Genomic DNA, 21,363 nt, shown 5'->3' with positions numbered 1-21,363 from the left:
CTCCCCTTGGCCCAGGCTAGCCCATCCACAACTGAAGTGTGAGAAAAACAAGATACAGAGTTGGGTATAGCTGCCCACTTCCCAAGACTCTTTCCAAAATTCCCCTTGAGCACAGGGGCCACCTGGATGCTCAGACTCTGCATGCAGAATGGCCATTGCAGTGGAGAAGCTAGCCACGTCCAGCTCTGCTGCTTCATAGAGGACTGGCCACCAGAGGAGCACGACCGGGCTGCACAGCCCTGCTGGAGTCGGGTGGTGGGAGGAGGCCCTGCTCCAGGGATATTGTTTTGCACGCTGGTCTAGAAGACAGTCCACACCTGGGAAAGCCGACTGTGCCTCAGCCAAAGCTCAGACGCCCACAAGGACAATCGACAAGGCCGGAAAACACCAGGAACTCGCGGACAAGCAGGTCTCCCGGCTCCATTCACGATCAAGGCAGTTACGTGACCTGGAGCTCCTTATGACTTGGCCAGAAGAGAGCCATGTTTCCAAACCACGGAGGAGCAAAGGTGCTCCTTGTCACTGCGAGATACGCAGAGCCCCGAGACCTCTGTGACCAGGCCCGCTCTGCAGACAACCCAGACACACGCCAGGAGTGCCTCTGTGCCGAGCCCGTGCACCCGGACCAAGCCGCCTGAACCCCACCCCTGCCCCTGCACTCGGCCAGGCGTTTAGAGGTCTCCAGGTCTGCCCAGAGTGGGGCAAGGCAGGCGTCTGGCGGGAAGGTGCTCTGCTGCGCAGTGTTCAAAGACTGTCCTTTAAAGAGCCTCCCAGATACAAGAGCCAGGAGTCCTGACTTGACACGGTCCCGCAGGAGGCCTTTCAGCTGGGACTTTCTGAGATTGAGTTGGGGGCTCTTTGCTCAGTTTCTGTCAAGAACCTGGTGGTCCTGAGGTAACTGGCCCTGGGCAGGGTCCCCAAGATGACTGGCGCACACCACCAACACTGCCCAGGCAACTGTCTCCACACGGCGCCACCCGAGGGCTCCTACACAGCAGCCGGAGGCCCAGCCACCGCCCTGCACACACGCGGCCCAGGCACCGGGCGGAGCACACACCTGCAAGGCCGCGGACTTACCGTCGTCCAGGTAAAACTGGTCCAATTCTTCAGGTTCTCGCTTGACCATTACAGGCACAGGGGCCAAGTTACGAGCACTGTCCTCACGCACCCCTGGCAGTGACCGTGGCCTGGCGGCGGGAGCCTCGCTCCTTCGACCCTTTGGTAGTTGGTGCTGCTGGTGGCCCGTGGTGGGAGGGTGGGCTGAGGGCTGCAAACAGGGTGGCTCGTGGGCCGCGGACGGAGGTGGAGAAGAGGGGCTGCCGGGGCGGAGCACTCTCTGGAGACCAAGGGGACAGGTACTGCTCAGAAGTGGACTCACCTGCGGCTGCAGCAGGACGGGAGGGGGCGGCTCGGGCGAGCCGGGCTGCACGGCCAGGGGTCTCGGCACCTCCTGAATGGTGGGGTCCTCTGCAGCCAGTGGCTGAAGTCCAAGGTGGCCGTGGCCTGGGCTGGCGATTCCCTTGGAGTAGGCAGCGGAAGAAAGGTCATGGAGCTTTGGGCTTGCACTGGGAGGCGTGGGCAGCATGCTGCTCCTTTGGGGACAGGGGGCGAAGCCCGCCACGAGGCAGGAGCTGGGGTCAGGGTGGCATGGTGAGCTGCTGGCTGTAGCACGGCCTTGGGAGTGGACTCAGTCCCTGGCTCACTGGTCCACAGGTCAGGGCAGGCTCGTAGTCGTCCGTGGGTTCTGTTTTTATAACTGGAACTGTGAGGAGGGAAGAAAAAGTTGGATAAACACAAGCTGCAGATGGGTACGGCCAGGCGGGCTGTGGCTAGGACACCCGGGCAAAACAAACAGCGTCTTGACTGAGCCCTGTGTCTCGGACGGCTTCCCCGCCCAATTAAGGAGCCGAGTGAGTCACCGGCTGGGAGAGTCACAGCTGGTTCCAATACTGGAGATCAGAACTATTTTCTTTGGAATCTCCCCCAGCACTAACGTGCTATAAAAATCCATTTGCAAACTGCAGTAGAAGTTTTGGACCCAAGGGCCAGAGGATTTGTAGTAATCAAAGTGAAAACTTTAACTCGGAGGCACTACTGCACTGCAGCTACCGACACGGCCTGGCGACGCTGCTCAGGGTCCAGTGGAAGGTGCAGGAGACTGGCTTTGGAAGCAGTGGGCACTGGTGGAGGAGGCGAGCATCCATCTGCTGCAGGAGAGGCCATGAGTCACTTTAAAAAAGTGTGCATGGGCCGGGAAGCTGCCTCTCCTCCCTCCTGGTCTCCACTCCTACTCAGGGTGTGCAGGCCAGGCTGCTCTGCCCCACATCCACAGCTGCTGGTTTCCCTCAGAACAACAGAGGCCCATGGTGCAGGAAAGACGTAGCCTCTGGGGTTGGGCACCAGTCCCAGCCGTGGACAGTGCAAAAGCCAGGTCTTCCCTGGGGCCGTGGGCCTCTGTGCCTTGGTTTCTGCAGCTTGGACGGGGAGGGCGTGCGGGGGGCACATGGCAGGGAAGAGGTGCCAGCAGACCCAGCAGGGCTGCCCTGCCCTGCCCACTTCCTGTTGTGGTACATTCTTTCTGGTCTCACCTCTTTGCCATTCGGGAGAGCTGTCTGGATGGCCAGCTTGTTCTGCAAGTCACTAGCCAGCGTGTGATCTGGTGCCTGAGGCCATGGCTCCCAAGGCTCAGTCCTGGGTTCCCACTGCACTCACCTCTCCGCACGCAGTGCACATGGGCCTGGACAAGGGCTAGCTGTGAGGGCCTCCCTCCATTGCGGCCTGCAGGCCCAGGTGCCAGCCCTTAAGGCCAGCTCCATGCTCCATGGACACAGAGGCACAGAGGCGGGCCTGGCCTCCTCCACAGGCAAAAGCTTGTCTACATTGTGAGGGAAACCTGTAGCCACGGTTTTGAGCCAGCAAGAATGTGCGCCTGCTCTCCATTACTGTGGGGCTGTCGGCACCACACAGCTGTGACCACGAAGATGGAATTTCCTGGCAGGAGCCCTTGCTGAGGGCGGCCCGGCCACGGGCTCCAGCTACTCTGCGCGTGACTCCCTGGGCCGTGGCTCTGCCTCCAGGCCCAGAGTGGCAGCCAGCTTCCCTCACGCCCAGTTCCCTCCTCAGATCCTTAGAGCACCCTCAGTGCTCTGAGAGGACAGCGTGGGCTCTGTGTTCACTGGACTCCAGCAGGGCGGACAGCAAGATGGATAAAATTGGAGAATATCATGCTAAGTGAGATAAGCCAATCTCAAAAACCAAAGGACGAATGATCTCGCTGATAAGCGGATGGTGACGCATAATGGGGGGTGGGAGGGGGCAAGACTGGAGGAAGGAGGGACTGTGAAGAGGGAAAGGAGGGGTGGGGGAGGAAAACATAACAGAATGAATCAAACACCGTTGCCCTATGTAGATGTATGATTACACAAATGGTGGGCCTCTACTGCATGTGCAAACAAGCAACACGTGTCCCATTTGTTTACAATGAAAAAAGAAAGAAAGCGAGCTGAAGCAGCTGTGAGACCAGCCCCTCAGCCTGCCGGGCCCGCCCCGCCTGCCCCGCAGTGGTGCGCTCTTCCTGCACAGAAGGCCTCGCTCTGCTGAGGCTGCCGGGTCCTCTGGGGCCTCGGGGCTCTACCCAGAGCCCAGGGTTCTGGACCGCTACACAGGCGGTCCTGCGTGGTCGACCTGGGGAGTGCGTTAAGGGCAGGCTTTGCGAGCGCAGGGAGTCCTAGACTTGGTCCATCAGCCAAGTGGACACCCCAATGTACCCCGACCTTCCAAGAGAGGATGCAGCTCACCTGCCCCAAGCAGCCTGCTGCCCACACTGCCCACTGCCAAGCAATTCCCTTTCCTAAGGGCATTGCCCACGAGGCCCTGGAACACAGGAGCCCCTCCAGAGAAGTGCCACCAGCCGCACCGTGACACAGGGTGACTGGCCACACACAAAGGGCAGCAGGTCTGACACTGGAGGACAGCAGGAACCATCCACAGAGCCAGCACCCCGTGAGTCCAGAGCTGCTGGGGCCTCCCTGGGGGCAGCTCACGTGACCTTCTGGCGAGGGCTGTTCTGGTGCAGTGACCTGGATGCCCAGCTAACTGCCCAGCAGGCCCGGACAGCAGAGCCTGGGCGCACCTGGGGCTCAGGGAGTGGCCTGGCTGCACTGGAAAGTGGGCACTGCTCAGGCCCAGGCCTGGCCACTGATGTGCCAGTGGAGAGATGCTCAGGGGCCACCCAGGGGGGTCTGAACTCGACCCGCAGGAGCCAGCACCTCAGCCCGACAGTGGGCACGGGCTGCTGCTGGAGCCATGGCCGGGGAAGGCACTTGGGTGTGGGGTCCTGTGTGGCAACTGCAGGGGGCTCTCCCTGCAGACCCTTCCTGTGACTGGCAGTCCGGCTCCTGTGGGTCCCGGGACTGCAGTGCGCCAGGGGAGGAACTGCCTCCCATGCCTGGGAGAATAGCACTGGGCACCCACCACGCCGATGCCCCTTCAGGGGCTGCGTCTCCCAGCTGGGCGGGAGGAGCCGCGAGGGCCCTCAAGGTCTGGAACCCACAGTGCCTGCAGGCAGTCTGACACGCAGGGACAGCCTCAGCTTGGAGCCCACGTCCCACCCGTGCAGCTCCGAAGGGGCGGCTGCATCTTGGGGACCCTTCCCAGGAAGAGTCGCTCCAGCCAGTTTCAAGCCTACTGCAAATCAGAACTGTCGTCAGACCCAGAGAGGCACCTGGAGGCCGAGCGCGGCCCAGCCAGCCCCTGAGAACACAGGCCCTGGCCTGGCAGGCACGCTGCTGCTGAAAAGGCCCAGACAGGCCGGGACCCCATAGCCCAGGGCGCCCCTGTGAAAGGCCAGCATCCGCCCGGCGAAGGTGAGATCCTGCGCTGGCCACCTCGGAGTCATGGTCTTCAGCCGTACGTGTCTGGAAGGCTGCCTCAGCGCCTTCGGGTCCTCCCTCACTGCCCTGTGCTCTCGCCAGGCACCCTCACCTCACCCACGAAGTGCTGAGCTCCAAAACTCCTGCCGGCTGCCCGCAGGACACAAGGGTGCAGTCCCAAACACTGCCCATAAAAGCCAGTGGACATAATTTACCTGCCACACAGGGACAGTGACAGCAAGCATGGGCTGGATCGGGGCCAGCGACCCTGAGGCCAGCGAGGCCAGGTGAGGGGTGGGCGGGGGGCGCACGCCGCCGGGAGTCCTCTGAGCTGGGTTGTTTATGACCTGTTTAAGAGGCCCGCAGCCTGGCGCTGACTCCTGCATCTCTCTGCCTGCCTGGAGTCTTCCTAGAAGAGCCTCGGGGTGACCTGGGCCTTCGGAGCACCCTGTGGGGGTGGAGGGATTCCCAGGCCTCGGGCTCTGGGGACACAGTGGACAGGGAAGGGTCCTGGGCTGTGCCTGCCTTGCCTACCTTGCTCCTAAGCACAGGGCTGGAAGCCAGAGGCTCCCCTCCAGGGCCCTGCACTTACCGAGCCCTGCCTGCAGCCGTGCTGAGGGGAGATGGGGCGGAGGCTTGGAAGCGACGTGGACACCGTCTAGAGAGATGCCTCCCAGCAACAGCCCTGCGCAGACCCACCGAGCTCTAAGCGAGTGCCAGCAGCCGGGCAGGGATGTGCGGAGGGCACCTGCCACCTGCAGGCTGCCGCCTGCTCCCCAGCTGGAGCCACGTGCCCTCCACTGCTCCCCGCCCGGCTGCCACTGAGGTGCCAGCTGGGACTGGAGCGGGGGCAGTTTCCCAACATCGGGCAGCACCTACAGGACCCTCATCTTGGAAGGCACTGGTGCCGGGGCCTCCCGGGCGCCCCAGCCTTTCCTCCTCAGGTTCCTCCCCCTGAACTCCCCAGACAGCCCTGCCTGGTCCTGGTTCCCCAGGGACGCAGGGGCATCGTGTGACCAGCTGCAGGGGGAGGAGGATCATCAGTCACTTGCACCTGCTGGCGGTGACGAGGGTGGACCCCCTGGCCAAAGGGCCACGAGGAGGCTTTCTGTGCCCAGCCACGAGACCCGGGCCTTCCCAGCAGAACCTGAAGAGCCCAGCACTGCCCCCCAGGCACCCACAGAGGCCCTCAGGCTGAGTGTCCTTGCGAGGTGCTGGTGTCCACAGGCTTTCCACGTGGGTTTCTGATAACGTCAGCGCCACACAGGGAGATGCCTCCCATTCCCGTTAGTGAGGAAATGGGAAGAACAAGTCCTGCCCAGAAGCCCCAGAGGCTGGTCCTGCCTGGTTCTCAGCTGAGCCACGTGGAGGGCGCGTCCTCCCCAACCAGGGCTGCGCCCCTGCAGTCTCCAACCGGCTGCACCAGTGGGGTCATGGTCCCAGGATCCCGCATGCCGCACTCGGCAAGGCGAGGCGATGGCACCCTGAGAAAGACCTCGTGACCCGAGCAGCGAGTTGCAGACCTGGATTTATTAGTGTAAGCATGGAGTCCTGAAGCTGGCCGGTGCGCAGGAAGCCGCTCGGAGGAGCCAGGTTCTTGGCGTCTGCAGCCACAGAGCCCCAGGCTCCACACAGCAGTGTCATCTGCACGGCCGAGCACTGTGCGAGGAGTCACTCAGCTCGGGTCCCCCAGCCTGGCCTGTCACAGCCTCTCGCGTGCTGCTGAAGTCCAGCCCTGTGGCTGGCACCCTGCGACTGTGGGTCTACTCCGGGGAAGCTCAGGGGCCAGGGTCTGGACCTCTTCCATCCTAGCCCTGATGGCTTTGGTGGCAGATGCCAATGGCATGACAGGTGCCCTCTCTGGGCCCCCCGTGTCCCCTGCAAGGGCAGCCTGGGGGCCCAAGTGCCTTCTAAAACAGGCCTGGCCCGTCGAGACCCTGAGCCTGGAAAATAGGCTCCTATCCCCCTGGCACCATGGGCAGGGTGCCCTTCCCAGTGGGGTCATAGCTCAGAGTGGTCCTGTTGTCAGTCACTGGACCCCTTGGGCAGGCGGGAGCTGGCACAGAGCAGCCATGTTCCTGAGGCTCAACAGGACTCCCCAGGTGGCCTCCCTTGGCTGCCCTGCTGTGTCCACGTGCCCTCTGGGCTCGCAGACTGGTCCTGCTGTACCTCACTGGAGCAAGTGCAAGCGTGTTCCTGCTGGCCGGGCTCTGCCTGGGGTGGACAGAGGCTCCCGGCTGGTGCTGCTCCTGCCTGCCTGCCCAGCCGCCGGCCCTCTGCTCTCACCCAGAAAGTGCCTCTGGAAGTAGCTAGTCCTGCCCAGCACAGCCCAGAACTTATGGATCTTTGCCCGGCCTGTCTGAGGTGGGGGTGATGTTCCACAAACTCTTGTTTTAATAGGTGACAGAATGGGGGACTGGAGGACCCCCAACAGGACTCAGGAGCAGAAACAAAGTCTCAGACTCCCAGTGGGCTTCGAACCTCAAGATTCCTGCTTATGAAAGAGTCGGAGGCCGGGGCCAGCTACAGTGGGCCACTGGCAAGGGTGGGTGACTCCCCAGGGGGAGTTCGGGCAGCCCTAAGCACACGGGCAGCACATGAGACCCAGGTTCTGTCTTCCCTGGGCTCCCCGCCAGGGCCAGGGGCATGGGGCTGCCCCCTGCAGGGCTGTGCACACAGCTTCCACTCTTCTATGCTGTTCCCCATGTCCTGGTGGTGCATGGGCTCCCTCCGGGTGCAGGGAGGCTGCGTGGTCCCTTGGTCCCTGCTGCAGGGCAGTGCAGGCAGGCACTGCAGAGGGCTCTTCCTGTTAGTCCCCGGGGCTGGCCACGGGCACACGTTGGACTCTGTGGGGCAAACCCATCTTCCCCTGGAAACACTGAAGTTTGTGGTTGGCTCCATTGGAGTGTCAGCACCTTGGAAATCCAACTGTTTTATTAGAAAAATTAAAATGTCCTTAAATAAATGGGAGAGGTTGGACTCTCCTGTGAGCAGAACTCCATGGACATTTGCCCCACCTCCTCACCACCTGCACCCGGGATGCCGGCATCTGACCCGAGAAGACGGTCGTGGATGTGGAGGCGGCCACCTGTGGGTGCCGAGGAGGACAGTGCTCTCGGCTGCTCGCTGGACCGGAGCGGCACGGTCCTGGGGTGGGGGCGGTTAGGTGGAGCGCCAGTGGCTGTCCTGCGGGGTCCCTGTCTCGACTGCAGGGCTGCTGTCCTCCAGGACTCTCTCCCACAACGATGCAGCCCGAGGCTTGCTGCTCCAGGATCAGCTCTCCAGGCTGTGGAGTGAGTGGCCAGTGAGGCACCAATGGCTGCACGTGCATCCCCTTGAGTCCCCTCACTGTGCGCCCACATTTCAAGTGACCACGAGTGCTTCAGCTGGGGTCCCTCACCACAGACATTCTGCAGTGCCGGACAAACAGGGTCATTCAAAGTCCGAGCCCCAGAAGAAGACCAGACTGCTCATTTGGCTGCAAGACAACAAGCCCAGGTCCTCCCACGAACGTGAGTGTGGGCAGCTTCCAGGGACACAGGAGGACATGGCTCCAAGCCCTGGTTGCCCCGTAGCTGTGGGGTCGAGGCACTCCGGCCGCAGGCCTCCTGATGAACCTGGGTTCCACTGTGCGAGTTTGTCTCTTGGGCTGGGACCATGTCTGCTCTCCCCACGGAGCCAGCTCCCGGGGCACAGAGGAAGGTCCAGCTCTGGGGTCACGGGCAAGTTCACATCCCAGCGTGCACACACAGGCCGATGGCTGGGCTCAGCCCCCTGGTCACCCGCTCTGCCCAGGCCCAGTCTTCCGTGCGCAGGTGGGGCTCTGAGGTGTCCCAGGTCCACAGTGCTGAGCTGCTCAGAGATCGTCACCCCACAGAGGTGTCGGCTGAGGTGAGGGAGCCAGGACCCAGCACGGGCCTGGAATGAGGGGCGGGTTTTGTGATCTGTGGGTGCCAGCCCACGGCCACAGCTGTGGACCAGCCGGCTCCCCCCAGGGCACAATTCAATAGCCATCTGACAGTTCCCAATTAGACCTGCGGCAGGGGACGGTAAAACAGACCTCACCAGCCAAAACACACATTGCTCAGTTCCACCCCGAATCGCAAAGCTGCACTCTGCCGGGGGTGTGGCTCACCCTCCTGGGGGCGGGGGGCCCAGAGCCTGAGACGAGGCAGAGGACACAACCGGGGGGCAGCTCCTGGCTCTGCTGGCAGTGCAGGCGCTGTCTGGGAGGCAGGCGGCTGTCCTGGTGCGCAGATGGCAGGCGGAGGCCGGTGCGTGCTCCTCCTTTGGAGCCCAACCTGCTTGGTGCTCCTCTGGCATTGACTCCCCCTGCTTGTGTGTGGTGGTCCACAGCCCTTAGGTTCTAACAGAACCACCGTCTGACCCCTTGACCCCCGGCACACTCCCTAAGGAGCCTGGGAGTAGAGGCTACCCTCAGCCTCCCTGTCCCAGCTGAGCCCCACTCAGCAATTCCCTTGAAAGCTCAAGTGCCATCTTCCTCTCCTGTGAGTTCGGGGGTGCGCTCGCCCCTGGTTCCTTCTCTCTGGTCTTCGGTCTCCAGGGCAATCCTCCAGCCTCAGGTGGAGGCACTCGGCGGGTGCCACCTCCAAGCCTGTGAAGCCACCACACAGGCCTGATCTCCTCCAGGCGCAGGCCCCTTCCAGAGCAGGGAGGGAGCTCTGTGTGGGAGTGGAGGGGCCGGCCTGGGAGGTGTGTGGACTCCTCACCTCCCTCCCCAGGTGGCAGCGTGGGGAGGGCGACGCGGGGGCCCCTCCACTGAGTGAGGGTCAGAGAGCCTGGTCAGGCTGTGCAGCCAGGGGAGGCTCGCTCCCACTACTCCGGGCAGTCCTGTGGCCGAGCTGGCTTGGGAAGAACGTTCCCGAGTATTCACAGGACCAGCCCACTACTAGCACAGTGGCCCCAGAGCACACGGCCAGCTGGCCCTGAGGCCTCTGTGAGTCGAGGGTGACACCACCCACAAGCCTTGGAGCTGGGCAGCAGCCCTTGGGGATGCTCGCTGGGGATTTATTTTGCTTTAAGAGGACAGTGCTGGGACACTTAGGTCCCCAGAATTAGCATGCCCTTCAGCCCCCAGGCCCGTGGTCACACACCGCCTGGGGGGAAAACATGGGCGGAGGGCCCTGTCACTTGCTGGCAGGCTCAGAGGTGAAGGGGAGGTCCCAGCCTTCAGCCCTGGGCCTGGGGCTGACACGCAGGAAGGGGTGGTGCTGATGCCAGAACAGCTGGGGGTCTAGGTGCCTGCAGCTCGTATCTGCTGCACTGGCACTGGGCAGACGGGGGGCGTCCCAGGGCCGCCTGCGAAGCCTCTGCCTAGAGGAGGCCTGGCAGCCAGTCCAGCACAGAGGGGCCCCTGGTGTGCTGTGCAGACAGGGCCGTCTCCAAACCTGAAGGGTGGGCTCCAACCCGGAGGCTGTGGGGCTGTCGAGTGGAGATGCCGCTGTCACCAGGGGTCGCAGAGCACACAGTGTATCTCAGAGAGGACGCTGGCGTGGAGGGGCCTGCAGGCCAGTCCAGCAGGTCGGGGAGGGCCTGGCTCGACCCACACAGGCATGACCCAACTAACGCCCAGTGGCTGCCCAGCCACGGAAGCTTTTGATGTGAGAAAGGCTTTTGTGTTCGTGCTGGAGTACCCGCAGGCGGGCCACCATCAAGGATGCGGGCCACTCACGTGAGGCTCTGTCAGGGGAGGAGCCAGGAGCTGTGTCCGCACTGAGGATCTGAGGAGCCCAGCAGCGCAGACTGAGAGGTGGCCACAGGGCCTGCCCAGGTCTCGCTTCCTCCCAGGAGAGCTGAACAAGTGCTAGAGGCACCGTCGAGCATCTATCCTGACTGGGGACAACAGGAGATGACACCTGGGTTAAGCTTCACCCGCAGGGGACGTGGGGGAAGCCTGGAACGCTCCATGAAAAAGGTGAGGCCAGACAGTCGTGCGAGGACGAGGGGCCCAGTGGGCCTGCAGTGGGCAGGTCCTCATGCTGGGCACTGCTGTGCCGGCTCTGTCCACACCCTCCTGCCCTCCCCGCAGTGGCCAGGGCCCCCAGCACGCCCAGGCTGAGCCCCCAGGCAGGAGCAGATGGCTTCTCCCAGCCTGAGTCTGTCACCACCGGGAAGAGGGGTGGGCTCAGCCAGCCCCCGACCAGGCTAACTGCTGTCTGGGCAGCACTGGCGAGGAGAAGCCCCGGAAGTGGTGCTGGGCCGCTGGTGGGCAGCAGCCTGGTGTGCAGGAAGTTCACAGCCCAGCAGTCCTCGCTGGGGGAGCAGAAAGGCTGCAGAACCCTGGCTTCATTGCCACACCCCGGCTGACGCCCTGCGGGCACTTCCATGGCGTCTGACTGGATGAGGCAGAAACCAATTTTAGTCTTAGGTCACCCTTGCATGACCAGAGGCTTGTTAGTAACTATGAAGGGAGAGAATGGGTTCGATTCTCCAGCTCGCTCAGGTCCACATGGAAGGGCTGGAACCGCGGTGGTGAGGGGCCCTGAGGTCCAGAGTCGATCTTCCCTGGTGGCTGCATCGCCTCAACAGGCTGACCACTGGGCTCTTCTACAGAAGCTGTTTCTCTGCCCCACAATCACAATGCGCCAGTCACCAGGTCTGTAGGCTGTTCCCTGGGGTTCTGGTCACACAGAGGGTTCCCAACGAAGACAGGCACAGGGGCCCAGAGGCAGGTGTTCCTGGGAGCTGCAGTGGGGGAGCCTCAGCTGCACCGGGGAGCCCAGGCGGGGCCTTGGGGTGCCATTAGGCAGCCAACCACCACAGCTTCAGGTGGAAAGAAGGGTCTCAAAGACCCAGCGGTCGAGATTTGTTTCCTTGTTTTAAAGAGGTGTTGGCTTGGGGTGTAGTTTGAGTTCCTAGGTTGGTTTCCGTTCTGAAAAGCCCTGCCCTGTGGAACGGGTGTCAGGTTCTTCCCCACGTGGACCAGCAGCAGGACTCTGCAGCGGGAGCTCAGGCCACATGGACGCCCAAGGGGAGCCATGGGAGATATCCCTCCACCAGCCTGTGTCCTCTCTGCTTCTAACTGGTGTGTTGGGACTGCAGCGCAGACCCACGGCCACTCCTGGCCGTCCATCCTATGACAGCACTGGGATGTCCTGGCAATCGCAACCAGACAGCAAGAGCACTCTTTCCTTTCAGCCACACAGAAGCGTGACAATAGGAGACTCAGGAAGCCACTCTGCACGCACGCAAGCTCTGCGGCCCTCTCCAGCTGTCCTGGTGGCCATCCCAAGGATGCCGGAACTCCCACTGGCCACACACATTCCACTGCCATCTTATGTTCAAGTGGAACTTCCCCCATGACACGCTGGCCCCCAGAGAGGGTGAAGGGAGCCGCTGTCCTTCCAGACCACATCCGACAGTTGGCCTGAGTGAGGAGGAGGGTGTGGCCAGCACCGTGCAGGCAGGTGTCACCGAGTCGCTGGGCGTTCGTCTGCTGCCAAGTCTCCAGAGTCTATGGTGGGGCTGAGTCAAAAAAGCTGGTGGCCATTGGCTGCCTTGTCCTCCCCATCAGGTACAAAGCTCTCAAACAGGGCTTGCAGACGGGACAGCTCTGGGGGAGAACGGGAGCAGGAGGCGGCCGGCGCAGCCCAGAGGAGCACTCCCACTTATCCTGACCTCAAAGGGAACGCAAGATGGATGGACTCCACCCACCGAGCGGGGAACGACTTTGCGGGGTTTGAAGGGATTCACGTCCATTTCTCACACCCCTCTACAGCACAGTCTGTGGCTTTAAGAAGAGCCTGCCTGTTAGCAGAGGCACTGCATCAGCAGTGGATGCAAGGCCCATGGGAACCAGGCAGCGTCAGCAGCAGAGGTTCAGGAGAAAGGACACAGGCCAAGCGCCTACTGGCCAGCGAGCACCTCTGAGTTAAAGCCTGCGCTGCCCAGAACTTCCACCTGCCCAGAGGAGTCCTCCGCACCCGCAGCTGCTGGTTCTGCCACAGCAGGAGCGGGGCCTAGCCTCACGCCCCAGGGACGGCGCGCGCAAGTGCCGGGGCAAGGCCACCCTCCATGGCCCCCCGCCCAGCCCCGAAGCAGCAGGGGGCCTGAGCAGGGCAGACAGGACGCGGGACACGGAAGCACCAGTTCTCCATCTGTTCATTTATTGTTTTAGGAAGCACATTAAGAAGCACAGCCAGCCACACCAGGCACTGGGTACTGACGGGGATCCAGCCCACACGGCCCTGGTCTGATGGTGTGGAAACACAGCCCCGGGACTGGGCTGGGACCAAAGGCTACCTGGGGGTTCCAAAGTGTGGGAGGCAAATGTCCAGGGGAGCAGGGTGGAGGAGGCTGAAGAGAGGCCAGGAGTGAGTGGGGAGGGCTATGCTGCAGAGGGGCTGCCGGGCGGGCCGAGGGCCTGCGGACGTCATCACTGAGGAGCGAAGGAGGTGGAGCAGGGGCGCACAGTGGGGCCTCAGCAGCTGAGGTGGGGCAGCCCTGCGGGGGCACACACTGTGCCCACAGGCCTGTGCCTGCGGGAGGGGTGCTCTGTGCTCCAGTAGTCCCTGGGGCCAGCAGCAGAGGCTGCGGGGCACAGCACACAGGAGAGGGAGCATGCAAGCTCTTCCTACGCTGCTGCGGCACTTCTCCTGGAAGGGCCCAGATTTTCCTTAAAATATTCAAGTTTTGGTCAACCATGCCTGAAGTTTAATTAGGACACAATCACTACACTTTCCAGAAAAGAGTAAATATTTTCTTTGTGCGCTCTATTGCGTGTTACCCGGCTGGACTGGATGCATGACGCGGAGCTCGAGGAAGCGCTGTGGTGGAGATCAGCACCGTCCTCCTGCCTGACGGCCCCAACCCTGTTACCAAGCCCAGCGCACTTCTGAGCTGGCACTGAGAATACCACCGGTCTAGTACCAACGGGGACATTCTGGGCCTCTCACATTTAGGCAACTGAGCTTAAAAATGATCTTGATCTTGCTAGGATCACAGTGTGGCTCCATTTGCAAATAGTTCTAGCATAAAACTTCCCTCTGAAATCATGTGAATTGCTAAGGTTTTTCTTTTAAAAAGCTACAATATCAAAAGATTTTTTGACATAGCTGAGTTGACTCCAAAATATAATTCAATTCAGGATGAATTCTGTGTTCCCTGAACACACCCTGTCAGCCCAAGTGGCAATTCGAGCCACACAGGAAGTTCCTGGATGCCCTGGGACACACCTTCCTTTTCTACTAGTTCAGGAGTGAGATGACAAACTGGTTTTTTTTTTTTAGAAAACCCCCCAAAATGGTGAAAAGATAAGCTGACTTGAGGTGAAAAGGAGTGATCCCCACATGCATAAAGGGAGAGTCAGCTGGGTAGAAGGCATGTCCTGGGAAGGTCTCCTGCCACTGGGAGATGCCACTGTGCCTGGGGCCAGCTGTGGGGAGCATCACCGGAGCACCGGACTGTTCTGCTCCCTGCAGCTCCCTCAGGCGCTGGCCACCTGCTGAGCAGAGGTTTGTTTCTGAAGGCCCCTGCAAAATGGCTGCCCCTCTCTGCTGTCCCCCTTACAGATCTGCAGGGTGCAGGCCCTGAGTCCACCTCAGCCTCTGAGTGCTGAGGAGCCCTGGCTGCCTGTCGCTTTGGTCCAAGAAATATGCAAAACCGGAAGCAGTGATCCCCAAAGGTGCCAGTGATAAAGGAGACTCCACCGCAGCTTCCCTGGTCTCTGCGGGAACGATGACACACTGCTAACAGTCATGCACAGCCATACGCTTCCACAGCAGTCCTCCCAGCTCCTGCGTCTTTTAGAAAAAGCACCCCCTCTGCTCATTCTCGGCACTTAAGGTCAGAAAGGCAGCGTTACCGTTGGCAGGAAGGTAGGTGAAGTGCTGGTACTGGCTCCTCTTTCTCTTCCCGTTGCAGACGTAGAAGCTGACTTGGACAGGGCTGGTTATTCTCTGGTTGCGGAAAGGTGGAATCTCGACCACCAGGGAGTTCTAGCAAAGGTATGGCAAAGAGGAAGCAGACATCAGTGCCTTCGAAGTGAGAAGGCATTGCCCTGAGCACCTGCAGCTCCGTCGCCAGCTGGCTGCCTAGCAGGCTCCTGCAAACCACCTCATCTTCTCAGAGTGCCTCAGACACAGCCCCTGCACATGTAGCCATGTGCTTGAGCCCTCATGCTCACGAGAGAGGCTGTCCTTGACTTCCTGCAGGTCTAGAAGCTGGGCCATCCCAGTGCAACAGGGCATGCAGCCCAAGAGCAAAACCAGCAGGGCCCGCGTTGAACACCCGCCAAAGAGAGGCTGCCTCTGGGTTAGGAGGGGTCTTCAGCAGACCTCAACACCCAAGTCAGTGACCTTTGGACGGGAGGTACCACCATCTGTCAGATAGCAGGAGGTGCCTTTCCTCTTGGTGGCAAGGAGGAGGGCACACTGGCTGGGGCCACCACCTTGGGGACAGCTCACCCAAGAAAAAGGGCAAGCAGCAGTGCACAGCCCAGGGCAGGGGCAGTTCAGAGTACAGGCAGGAGGAAGGGCAGGTCAGGGTGTTCTTGGCTTCCTTTTCATATTTTTAAATGAACATCCACAACCTTTTCACAGAAGTCATGCTCCTCCAAGGGCAGGTATGGACAGCAAGCCATGGATGCTAGGGACTGTGTGGGGAAAGCAGCCGGGCTCGGCATCCGGTTCCACCCCTGGGGGAGCCGTGGAAGGAAGGTGCCGTGGAGGCGGGTCTGCCGGGCATTGCACGGGGCTTGGTTTTGTGTCTAATCGGTGTTTTAGGTTAACAATTGAGAAATGTGTAAGAGAAGTTCATTGTAGCACTTCCTTTGTGAAAGTAATTAATTGTAGCAAATCAATTGGCACAAAATCAAATGAGTTGTGTTAATAAATCACCAACATTAGGATGAGCTGCAGATCCAGCCCTCCCATTACAGATGAAGCCACTGAAGTAGCCACGCCTGCCACCAAGGAACCACGGGCACCAGTACCCAGCCCCCGCCTGGCCTCCAGCCCTGTGCCCATGTTGGCTCCAAGTAGCCTGCGGTGGTTGTTTTATAAACTTCATCCATTTGGGGGAAGATGTATGTGGGTCTGCTCTGCCTGGGCACTCTGTGCCCTCATCAAGGACCACCTGGGAGAGATGAGCCCACTTGAAAAGGTGGAGGGTAGAGCTGGGGGCCTGTGCTTGGGCCCAGGAGCACAACCCTCTTGCACCACGAAGCCTGGGCCTCCCCAGTCCTGGCCACCTGGCTGAGGAGGTGCCACCCTCATTTGTACAGGGATGACATGGAGAAGAGATGCTGCCCAGGGGGAGCACCAACAGCAGTGACCACCACTCTCTGTGGGGGAAGAAGCATCTCCTCAGAGGACAAGAACAAGAAGAGACGGGAAGGAAACTTCCTACGCAGGCTGCAGTGGGAAGGAGGCAGGGTCGGCCATCGCGAGGTTGTGTCCTGGGTGGCACAGCTGCAGCTCACCTCTCTGATCAGACAGGCCCTAGACAACAATGGTGCCCACACAGCTCAGCCTCTTGGAGCAGGCGAGGGAGCTCAGAGTGGGCACAGGGGGCCCGGGGAAGGAGCACGGCTACAGAAGGCACAGCACACCTGTGTCCTGCTTTGGAAAGATCCCGTGCTGAGCATGGTGCTTGGCGATGGGCAGGCACCCAAGCTGCGTACACAGCCCGGCCCCCGTCTGCACACCACACCTGTGTGCACCCCACCCTGTGTCCTGACTCCTCCTCAGGGGCTCCCCAGGGGTAGGCTGGCAGCAGTGGCCCGTGAGTGGACACTGGCTCCACAAGGGGCCCTGTACCACCCTGGTGAGGCCCCATCCCACACCAGGGAGGACCTTCATCTGACAGCCAGCAGGAAAGGCATCCTGGGAGTGGTCAGCACAAGGAAAGGTGCTCGGGACGCGACTGACAGAGCTACCCGTGAGGACAGGCAAGGGGCTGGGCCAAGGAGAGCCTCGCTGTGGGAGCTGCAGCCTCCTTCTGCCCGACAGGGTCAGCAAGGCACACCAGCCCAGTGTCCCATTCACTGACTCCAGCTATCCAGTGTTCAGGGACAGCTGCAAGGAAAACGTCCTTCACCAAGTGACACTTCTTAATCATTTAATTTCCATTTACATACTCTAGGTGCAGGCAAGGCCCACCCCAGGCCCCTGTGCACGGGAATGGCCATCAAGCACTCCGTAGTGGCCGGGGATGTGAGCTACGGAGCTTGGGAGACACTGGACTTCTTCCAAGTCTATTTGCTGGGCCCGATGTGTTTCAGGACTCAGCAGAACACTCTTCAGTGGTAGATTCCAATCTAACTGGGTGAAAACTCACTTTAAACGACAGTGGTCTACACGCCATCTAAGGCGAGACCCAAGCACACGAGGTTTCCACAATGCCCAATTTTCAGGAAGAGGTGCCCACTGAAGACAGAGGGTTGGGGGGCGCCTCATCCAAGCCAGAGGGCAGCCTCAACTGCAGACAAAAACCAGCCTGAGATGCGCCTCGGAGAAGCAGGGACTGCTCTTAGGCAACTGTCTTATGCAAATAGCCATGGTCAAGAGGCAGGTTGGAGACGCACTGATGACATCAGCCACAGAGCACACCACGCAAGGACACAGCTGTGGCACGCCCATGTCCACTGGCCTGTCGGCAATCTGTTGAGTGGACCTGGGCAGTCTAGTTAGGGCTGCTCTCCCAGCTGAGCGGAGTTCAAAACAAGAGGGTGCTGAGCAGCCAGGGTGTTCTCTGGAGAGGTGGCAAGTCTCTGCCAAGCTCTGGGGAGGGCACGTCACGGGCTGTGTGGCATGCATGGGCAGGGCTGGGCGCCCACAGGATGCTCAGAATACCCATCTCCCAGGACACAAGGAGGCAGGTCCAGAGTCGCCCCGCTCCTGCTGGGTGTCCCTCCTGGGGGTGCCTCAGAGCCTGGCCCATGTCACTCAGGAGCAGGCTCCTAGAGAGCAGCTGCAGGCCATCCAGCCTCCTGTCTTCTGGTCACTGCTACCATCCTAACTCTGCCTGCTATTTTGCATATAATAGCACTTGTTTTCACCAGTGTCTGCTGACTGTTTTATTACTGCTTCTGTTTATTGTCTGCATTGCTTCATTTTAATAAACAGGAACCGCAGCCCCCTGGGCCCTGCTGGTAGAGGACTAAGGGATACTCACTGGTCTGCACAGGTCTCTGTCAGTCTTGGCTTCCATCTCCCAGACGTGATGGCCATCTGGAGGAAAGGACAGGAAGAAGTCTGTCACTTGAGGGGGAAGCCTGTGCTGAAAACCCAGGAGCAGACACCCTAGCCTGCGCTGGTCAAGGCAGCTCTCTGCGCATCCTGGGACAGCCGGAACTGGGCACCACGGTTCTGAGGGAGCCCACGCTGGGCTCCTTCCAACCTGGCCCACCGCCATGGACCCCCCAGTCACCCTGCCGTGACCCATCAGCATCTCGGCCCAATCACAAAAGGCTTTCTGCACCTGGCGCTCCTCCAGAGGAAGCAAAGCAGAGGAGCAGGTGACCCCCACCCTGGCCCCACTCTGCCACCCACACGGGACCTGCCAGCCACCCTGTGTTTTGGGAGCAGAATTTGGAGCCAGTGAGGTCTCAGCCTCTGCTCAGAGGACCAACTGGGAAGTAAGAAAAGCCTGTCTGTGAAGACCTCTTGCCACACTGGGGACAGAAAAATGCAAAACACGTGGTATTTTTAACCCTAGCCCAGGGGCCTGTGCACGTTCTAAGAGAAGTGAGAGGCTCTGGAGGAGCAGTGAGAGCTCAGTGTCCTCGCCCCGCGAGGTGTGGCCGCTGGACACCCTGCCGCTGCGCCTCTCCAGCCCCTCTGCGGCACACTACCTGAGCTGGTCACCACAGCCGGTGGGCGGTCACCCCCTGGAGGCCCTTTTCCTCCCCAGTGCTTTCCTTCTCCAAGATGGAGTGGGTTCCCAGGATGAGCTGGTGTGGGCTCCCTCCCGCAGCATGGCAGAAGAGGTGTACCTGTTACACACCTGCATTATTGATAGGATCTCCCTTCCCTTCATGCCAGGCAAGGCAGTGGGTGGAGGGTGGAGGCCAAGGGTGGCAATGTGAGTCACCAGAGGCCCTGAGAGTCACCCAGCTGTACCAGGGCCACACGCCTGAGGTCTCAGTGCAAATCCCCCACCAGGTGCATCCACGCAAGGGTCACTTCTGAACCCGCTGCCGCCCTCCTGGAAGACAGCAAGAGCCTGCGGCGCCCGGCTGCTCCTGCGGCAGCAGCTCCTGAAGCAGCACACAAATAGGCCTGGCAAATAAGCATCGGTAGCCCAGCCACGTGTGCAGACGCCCACATAGGGTGCGCCAGGTGAGCTCCTGCGCACGGCTCCTGGGTGGCCAGACCTCGCCTTCCTGGGACTGGGGCGTCACCTCCTTGGCACCTTTAAAGCAACTTCTGAGTCTTCTTATGACAGAGCCTGAGTCTGTCCCAGAAGCACAGGTGTGGTCGCCTGTCCGCAGGGCCTGTCTGGAATCTGAGGCACAGTGGAGTTTCACCAGGAACTCTCCCAAGGAGGTGCCAGCCTGTGCTGGGTACAGGGCTGCAGTGCAGGCAGGGACAGCACACGGCACAAGCCCAGGAGGAGACGCTGTTGCCACATCACCTCCGAGGACAGCAGGACTCAGTGTGCCATCGGCCCCCTGCGGCAGGGCTGCCCGCCACAGTGGTGTGCTCTGCAGGCTCAAACCTGTAGCAGATGGCAGACCAAGGACAGGCGAGCAGGTGGGCGCTGAGGAACTGGGCACACGGGAGGACGAGCACCTCCCTGCTGTGCCATGCGGGCCTGTGGGGTGCACATCGAAATGCCCACAGGGAGTCCTACAGGCCGCCACGGGAGCAGGCTCCACGGCACACCTGTGTCAGGTCACGCCAGCTTCTGAGACGTAGCATGCCATCTTCCTCTGGCTCGCTGCCCACCCCAGGAGGCAGGTGTCATGCTGTCTGGGCACTGCACTGTGTGTGCCCGAGTCCCCACGTGTGGAGCGGTGTAGGGGACCCGGGCTCCCCGTTTCTGAAGGACCGTGGGCTGTCCATCAAAGGCAAACACGTCTATGGACAGAAATGAGGCGTGGTGCGGCGTCTCAAGCACAGACAAAGGTCGGGGCACGGCGAGGGGCCACAGGCGTGTGCCAGGAGCCGCAGAAGAGCTCCCTGCACACCAACACTGTGCCCGCCGTGAGGCTGCGCTCCCGGGCAGCCGCGCTCTGTGAGCCGGAGGCTGGCGGGAGCGCAGGCTGCCCTGGAAGGGCTCTGTGTACTCTTATCAGGAGCTCCCTGGAGCCTGGGGAGGAAGCTGTGCCCGAGTCCAGAAGCAAAAATGTTCCCGATCATTAGGGAATTCCCTGAAGCATGAGTCACCGCAAGGCTTCCCCGCCACACCCCGGGAAGCTTTCCACACAGCCGGCCCGCAGGCCGGGGGCAGCCTCCACAGGCCGCCGGACGCCTGCGCGGCTCAGAGGCCAGTCACACGCCCGGGCCAGGATCTGAGGCACTGTTTCCATGCGTGGAAGCCGCCGTGCTCAGTGCTGTCCGCACCCCTGCTGGGTGAGGCCTCGCTGCTCCTCGCTGCCGACAGCCTGGGCAGCCAGAGGAGAGGTCCTAGTGCCCCAGCTCCGTGAGGGGCTGGGTGGCACCTAACGGAGGCACCGGCAGGCACACGGGGGCAGAACCGGGAGCACGGCACGGATGAGGAGCCTGAGTGCCGACCTGTGCTCATGCCCACTGCCTCACTGCCATCCCAGCGAGATGCCTGCCACCTGCTTGGTCTGTCCCCATAGGTCTATGACCTCCTCAGCAGGGCTCCAGAGAGGTGGTCCAGCCACTTGGGAAGCAGCCCAGCAGGCTCCCGACCCTGAACACGGAGTCGCTGTGTGGCTGGCAGCTCCCCCGGGGGTGGACCAGGAGGACACACATGTCCATGGATGTGCCCACAGAAGGCCATGGCACCTGGGCCACACCTCACAGGGCGGCACGGCCAGCGCCCACACCCATGGAGCAGACCGGCCAGTGTGGTCCAGCCACCAAGGCGCTCCCTGGCCACAGAGGAGGGTGAAGGACAGACACCTGCATTGACACGGACAGCCCTGAGGACAGAGCTGTGACAGCAGCCAGACACAGGCGGTGCAGGGGAGAGGGCTCCATGGCGGCGGGCTGGGCTGGCTGCTTCCGTCTGCCTCCCGCGCAGACAAGGCCTGTGGGGTAGGCTGTGGCAGGAGCGTGTGTGGAAGAGGTCAGGAGGCCAGACCGGAGGCCAGAGGAACCGGGGGCCAACCTGGCTCTTGACTGGGGATGGAACTCGGGTGCTCTATCCGTGAGCTATAGGCCTTTTTATTTTATTTTGAGACACAGCCTCACTGAGTTGCTGAGGCTGGCTTGGAATTTGCCGTCTTCTTGCTTCAGCCTCCCACGTGGCGAGGATCACAGGCATGGCCACCACGCCCAGCTCAGGCCCACTCTCCATGACAATGCACACCACTAACTAACTGAGGTCCTGCACCCCA

General features: G+C 61.2%; 1 protein-coding gene across 1 annotated transcript in view; it reads right to left on the bottom strand.

Annotated features, from left to right (window-relative positions):
* Nfatc1 (nuclear factor of activated T cells 1) overlaps window positions 1-21,363 on the bottom strand; it is a 109,050-nt gene that overhangs the window by 26,425 nt on the left and 61,262 nt on the right. Inside the window, 5 exon segments of the mRNA XM_047526258.1 lie at window positions 1,078-1,267; window positions 1,379-1,642; window positions 1,644-1,762; window positions 14,695-14,827; window positions 18,006-18,061. Of these exon segments, the coding sequence (XP_047382214.1) occupies window positions 1,078-1,267; window positions 1,379-1,642; window positions 1,644-1,762; window positions 14,695-14,827; window positions 18,006-18,061 (762 nt within the window).

The sequence above is a fragment of the Sciurus carolinensis genome, chromosome 15 (assembly GCF_902686445.1).
Source record: "Sciurus carolinensis chromosome 15, mSciCar1.2, whole genome shotgun sequence".
Classification (NCBI taxonomy): domain Eukaryota; kingdom Metazoa; phylum Chordata; class Mammalia; order Rodentia; family Sciuridae; genus Sciurus; species Sciurus carolinensis.
Note: the sequence above shows the minus strand (reverse complement) of the source record. Positions and strands in the feature narration are given on the sequence as shown.